We start from the raw sequence: 6440 nt of genomic DNA on the forward strand, positions 1-6440 counted from the left end.
TCCTTGCTTTCTCCATGTCAGTTCTTTTCTTGCACCACAAATCTTGTCCTTACCTCCAGCACAGCCATCTGGCAGTGACCCTCCGACCTCTGCCATAGTCCTCAGATGGACCTGGGCCTGCAAATTTAAGCCACACCCACTTCCATCAGTGTTTTTTTTTTTTTTTTATCACGAGGTTGGCTGACTGGTTCACTGTGCATGCCGATAGTGAACCTTTCGTTGCTGCTTTCACTTTACTTGAATGTTCAAACTTTTGCATTTGATCCAGTGACTTGGGCTCCTCTTGGGCTGGAGTAACCTGTGAGAGCTAGTGAGAGCTAGCACTCCTCTGTGTTTCATGCTCAGTTACTCTGACTGAATCTCCTCTTCACCTCACTCTTATACCTGTTCACCCTGTGTCCCTCCTCTCTAACTCCACCCACTGTGACATCACCAGCCACCCTCTCTATCACAGTCATTACATTTTCTTCTCTTCTGTATATGCAACATAGATTCTCCAGTGTATACAGTCACTCTACAGCCCCCATCAGCCCAAGCAGAATCCTCGTTTAACTAAAGTAGATGTGAAAACGTTCACAATTACACAAAACAACCTCCTGTTATCAAATATTTTAAAGTCCTTGTTGACGCACACACACACACAGTTAACTCAGACTTGGTGTGAGGTCTTTAGAATAATTATTATGTTTTATTTTTTGTATCCATTACATCGGTTAAACTTACACCTCGCTAAACTCTGATGTTCTTTGATCTTTAACAAAGACGAGCACTCTGTATCTGTTTGAACATAACAGGCTGGACGTTAAGGCCTTTGAATCTCTCAGGAGAAGAAAGCCGGGGGGCTTCAGGCTCTCTGTCTGAGTTCTCACTAATACGACATCATGTGGCTGCTGCAGTAAAGATGTAGTACATCACGATTCAGTACATCGTGCTGCTCTGAGAGTTTTTTGCATTGTTTTTAGTCAGGATTTTATCACAAACATCATAACAGACAGATGTGATGGGTTTGTCTCAAACATAAACACAGTGTGTATCATTTTAAATCCAGACAGTAATAACTAGATATGTATCACACTGGGATTCAGGACTACAGTCAATGGACTAAACCAGAGAAGAAGAAAACAGATCCTCAGTGTGGATCAGTATAATATCAGCCTGATGTCTGCAGTTTAGTGTCAGCACAGCTTTCACATCATATTCATCTCAGCACAACTAAAACATGCTGACTGATGTCAGAGTTTCAAGTCCACATCCTGGACTCTAGAAAACCATCTGCTTCACTCCTGAATGCAGATGATTCCAGATGTTTCTGCATGGTGGATCAGACTCTGATCAAACACTACTGACTGACCTGCAGCTGAAACCATGACAGAGCCCTGCAGACTCTCAGTGTTGGACCTGTTGTGGAAAATCTTAACAATAACCTGCAACACACCCAGTTTTGAAATGGTTCAATAACATATTGCATTATGGAGAGAAACATCCCAGCCAGAACACTGGGATGTTTCTAAATTTTGCCACCGCCCTTACATGTTTATATACAAAGAGAGACAAAGACATTACAACTCTTACACGCTGGCCCCTCTCACGGGGTGGGGGGGCTATACCATCAGCCCCATCTTTAAACCCCCTCCCTCACAGAGAGAATTCTGACCTTGTTTTCTGGTTGGCCGTCACCTCCCTAAGAGCAGGATGTCTGGAGATCTTCAACTCAAGTGCAATAAAACTTGGGGCCTTGTGATAAGATTCCACATGCATGCATACAACCAGTGTCAGGAGTGATCTTGCCATACCAGGTTGAGAAAGTGATATTAATATTACTAAAGTGATATAAATTCAAATATGTGATTAATAAATCTGCCACTACAGACCTCCTCCTGACCTCGTACATACTGACCATGATGTGGCTCCATCTCTCCATCAGACCTGTTCCTCTGCACGATCTGATATGGTCGTGTTGGTGTTGTTCCCAGCTCAACATAGTAAATGTTGTTCCAGGATCAACATTGCAAGTGAACAATCAGAATGTTGTGACGTCATACTTTTGCGACTTCGGGAAAAACCACCGTAAAACAAAAAACTGTACTTAAGCTGCGAGAAACCGCCTCTGTCCGCCGATCAACGGACCCTGACCCTGACCCTAACCCTTCAATAAACGCTAAGCAGAATTGATATCGTCCTTACAACACTGGAATTTCATAAATGGCTTGGCGCGCCAAAGAAGAACGTCACAACAATGTGATTGGTCACTTGCAATGTTGATCCTGGAACAACATTTACTATGTTGATCTGGGAACAACACCAACACGACGATATCAGATCTTCCTGTTCCTCTGACCTTCACACCTCAGCCTGTTTCCTTCATGAGGAACGGTTTCCTGATGAGCTGAAGGTCCAGATCATCTCTCGGGTCTTTACTGGAGTTTTACCTCTGGTACTCAGACAGAGTTCATCAGTGTAGATAGTTCTGAGAGTCTGCCACGTCTTCTTTTGTTGTCTACTTGCTGCTTCTTCTTTTAAAACTCAAAAATTTATTGGAGCTGAACAGGTGTGTTACAAAACCAAACCACCAGACACAGTGACAGGAAACTCATCTTTTATTTTCACGTTGATCAGAGTTACAGAAAGAAACATGAAACAGTCTGACCCTCTGCTCTCTGACACGTTTGACTTCAACAACATGAAAACAGCCAAATCCTCATTAATCTGTTGGTTTCTGTTGGACTTTTATTCTAATCAGCTCTAAAATGTTTCCATAAAATCTAATAAACTTCTCGTTAACATCAGTGTCCAATGAAAATTCTACAAATAAAGTCATTTTCCTGATTGTTTTGTTCTAAGACTGGAAGTCAGAGATCTTGGTTTCCATCCATCCTGAAGGTTTTCACAGAGCCGCCTGTTCAGGTTTGACTCAAAGCCTTGTTTCTGGAAGACGTTAGTCCTGAAACCTGCTGAAGCTCTGACATGTTCTGCTGTTTGAACATCTTTGTTTGTATAAAGACGTCTCTGTGAAAACCTGTGATGTGAAAACCAAACAGACGAGCCTCGCGCTCGTGTTTCTGTAAGTGGATTGGAGGATTGAACATTGAACTGTATCAGCTGCTTCTGGGTGTTACAGATGATTCCTAATTTGCTCTCCTGTGAGTGCTGAACATCTGGCAGTGCGTCACATCAGCTGCAGCTCCCGTGAAAGGCACGGATCCACCTCGCAGAGAGCGGCGATCAGAGCCGAGCTGGCCTGGGATCCTTTTCCGCGCACCCCATCGATCACCTGTCGGGCTTTATCCGCCCTGCTCCTCACGCCGCCTAAATCCATTTCATCATCGATGATGACGCGGCGCTCCAGGAGTTTATCCAGCAGCTTCCTCAGGACGGGTTCGGACACTCTGTCGATAAACTGAGAGCGAACGGCCGTCAGCTTCTCCTCTGCCGAGGAGTCGGCGGCGGTCTTTGGCAGATCGGGACCTGGAAGACCTGTGAGAGAGAGGAGGACAGATTAATGCCGAGGTCAGAGTGAGGCCAAAGACCTCCGACCACGGGAGCCTCGGCGTGAAGCCGAAGACCTCCGACCACGGGAGCCTCGGCGTGAGGCTGAAGACCTCCGACCACGGGAGCCTCGGCGTTCCTGAGAACATCAATCCAGCAGCTCCGACTCGGGCGGCTCCTTCCATCGGCTGTTTGCTCTGAATGCACCTTAAAAGGGAGAGAGACACTCTGCACACACTTCCTGTTTGCACGTCCTGTCACAGCGTGATGCTGCGTGTGACCTCTGACCCTGATGATGTCACCTGAATGTCCAACGCTCAAACAGGTTAAAGGAAGTGCACGCCTGCCCACAGCCTCACTGACCTGCAGGTTGACACATGACCTTTCGCAGCTCCTTCGCCAGGTCGTTCCTGTTGATCTTCTTAAAGATGCTCTCCATCACCTGCACGGCTCCGTCCATGTCATACTTCTGCACCATCAGATCCACGGCGTCGCGCCTCTCCGCCTTCGACAGCTGGTTCACTTTGATGGGCTCGATGTCTCTAAACCGCTCGTTCTTCAGGTTCCACTTGAAGGCCTTGAATTCCTCATCCGTTATGTCGTCCAGGATGTTGACGAGGTCCAGCACCTTCATCTCGGCTTCCTGCTAGCATCAGAAAACACTGATCAGACTGATGCATCATGGGTAATGAGCGCCGTGAGAGCGCCGACGTGAAACAGTCAGTGTTACAAGCATCTCCAGTAATAAATCAGTGCACCACAAACACATGGACGACTATGACAGAGGCACAGAAAGAGGCGGGGTTTAGTTCCGGAAGGAGGCGTGACCTGGAAGTACCTGCCCTCATCAGCGCTGTCTGAATTCTCCACATGTTATGGACTAAAGGCACTTCAGTGCTTCCTTTATTACCTCCTTTAGCAGAGGACACACTGCAGCATCCTTTGTGAAAGGGGAGGAGCAAACGGCCTCCCCAAACGACCTCTCTGAACTCTGCAATAAAAACTTCCTGTTGCTGCACGAACAACATGGGTTCATACAAAGGTCGTGTCCAAATTCATGGGCTGCGTCCTTCTGAGGACCCGGCCTTCGCGGTCTACGTGGGCCGGGTCCTCAGAAGGTCGGGTAGGAAGTAACCGGCTGTGAAATTGGACGGTCGAGCCTTCAGATCTGTGTCACCGCTGTCTCGGGGGAGTTGAATAAACTCGGCTGTTTGCTCCTTGCTATCTAAAATATAACAGGACACTGGCGTAAATTCTCGACTGTCTCACACTTCTGTTTAATCATTTTCTGTTTGACGTTTAGTCAGCTGTGTGAAAACCACCCGGGGGATTAAAAAAGTTTTATCTAATCTAATAACTTTAATCTCAGCCAAACAGATTTACTCACGAACAAATAAAACACTGAAAAAAGCCAAACAATAACATTTTTAGGTTGTCTAAGAGACTTATATATTATGTTTAACCTGAGTAGCGAAACTCTGCGGTGATCTGAACATGATGTGCCGGAGTTGTGCCGTTCTCGGCGGCTTCAGTGACCTTCGAGCTCCTGGCGAGCTATCGAGCTGGTGGGTAACAGACGTCTCTGAAAACGTCGAAGCACTTTTGCAAATATGCGATATCTTGATAAACCGAGCAGATATTTGATGTTCACACAGCTACTTTCTCGCCTGAAAATATGTTAAAAGTTTATTTTGTGACCCAGAAAGATTAGTATGAGTAATTTTAAAACTTAGTAGTGGCCGCCATTGTTGGAAACTGGAGTTTGGCTGGGCCGCGCTATGAATTCTGGGATATGGTGGGCCACGAAGGACACACCCGACCCATCCTTCAAATTCGGGGAAAAGGAGGACGCATTTGTCGGCTGCATTCGGAGGAGTCTACGAATTTGGACAGCCTTCGGTGCGTCGCTGTGACGTAATCGGTCTACAAATGCGTCCTCAGGAGGAAGCAGCCCATGAATTTGGACACGACCTGTGTCTGTATTAAGTGATGGCACCGTGTTCTGTGTGGTCAGTTTGCATGTTCTTTAAACTGGTCAGGATCATCACCCAGTTCGGCTGTGGGTCAGCTGGGATACAGGATGGATGGAGGGAACTTTAAATCCCGTCCACGGCCGTCAGTCCCAAACTCACAGAGATCTTCAAAAAGCAGACGCCAGCAAGGCGGAGCCTAAAGGTGCCTCAACTCGCACACGACTTATCTTTCACAGGCTGTTCTCGTTCACTCGGCCTGCACAAAACAAACAAAACGCAGAAGCAGCGGGCACTCCCGACACCAATCAGGAGTCGGGAATGTCAGCATGCCCCGCCCTCAGCTGTTTCCTGTCACTGCAGCTCAAACTGGTTTGAACCTGATCTCAGATTAAAGACGAAGCGATCACACACAGCTGGCTGATGATGAAGTGTGAAAGAAGGAGCAAACCCTGCAGATGTTCTCAGCAGGTTTACAAAGATGGCCTCCAGCTGCTTTTAATCGACACCAGCGAGAGCAGACGTCAGGCTCGCAGGAAGGAAACCTTCTGTGGCGCTCGCCCTCAAAGGCCAAGCCAGAATCTCCCAGCCGACCCTGAAGCTGACGAGGAGCTTCAGGTAGAAAAAGGCAGACACACTCACCTTTCAGCTCGGAGCGATGACAGAGAAAGGAGCTTCCACTCGCTGCTGCCTGTCAGACGGGCTTCAGGGCTGCTGCTCTGCCAGTTGTGAGGCGCTGCTCAGACTGACTAATGTGAGCGGTTTGGCTTCTTTTTTCATGCTTCCTGTGTTAATGCGACACAGGAAGAAGACATCCGCTCACCATCAACCTCTCTCACATCTGTCTACATCAGGCATGTCAAACATAAGGCCTGGGGGCCCCAGAATGGACCTCGTAAAGACACCAGTGTGGCCCGCTGAAAATCTTTGGAAAATGCATGTGAGGACATCGATGTGAGTTTTGACTGTATCGCACAGCTTTTA

The 6440-nt window shown here is 47.3% G+C and overlaps 1 protein-coding gene across 2 annotated transcripts; it reads right to left on the reverse strand.

The window, feature by feature from the left end:
- Window positions 1-2579: 2579 nt before the first annotated feature.
- On the reverse strand, window positions 2580-6223 carry LOC146511973 (uncharacterized). 2 transcript variants are annotated; one of them, XM_085171823.1, is made up of 3 exons: window positions 6099-6223; window positions 3850-4129; window positions 2580-3474 (listed from the first exon to the last, which is right to left on the reverse strand). In XM_085171823.1, exons 2-3 carry the CDS (start codon window positions 4118-4120, stop codon window positions 3167-3169), a joined length of 579 nt encoding a protein of 192 aa, XP_085027949.1. In that variant the 5' UTR covers window positions 4121-4129; window positions 6099-6223; the 3' UTR covers window positions 2580-3166. The 2 variants fall into 2 exon arrangements, with proteins under 2 accessions (XP_085027949.1, XP_085027950.1); XM_085171824.1 differs by having other exon boundaries at window positions 3850-4132; window positions 6099-6210.
- Between the last annotated feature and the right edge of the window lie 217 nt (window positions 6224-6440).

Source organism: Neolamprologus multifasciatus, chromosome 9, assembly GCF_963576455.1.
Source record: "Neolamprologus multifasciatus chromosome 9, fNeoMul1.2, whole genome shotgun sequence".
Taxonomy (NCBI): domain Eukaryota; kingdom Metazoa; phylum Chordata; class Actinopteri; order Cichliformes; family Cichlidae; genus Neolamprologus; species Neolamprologus multifasciatus.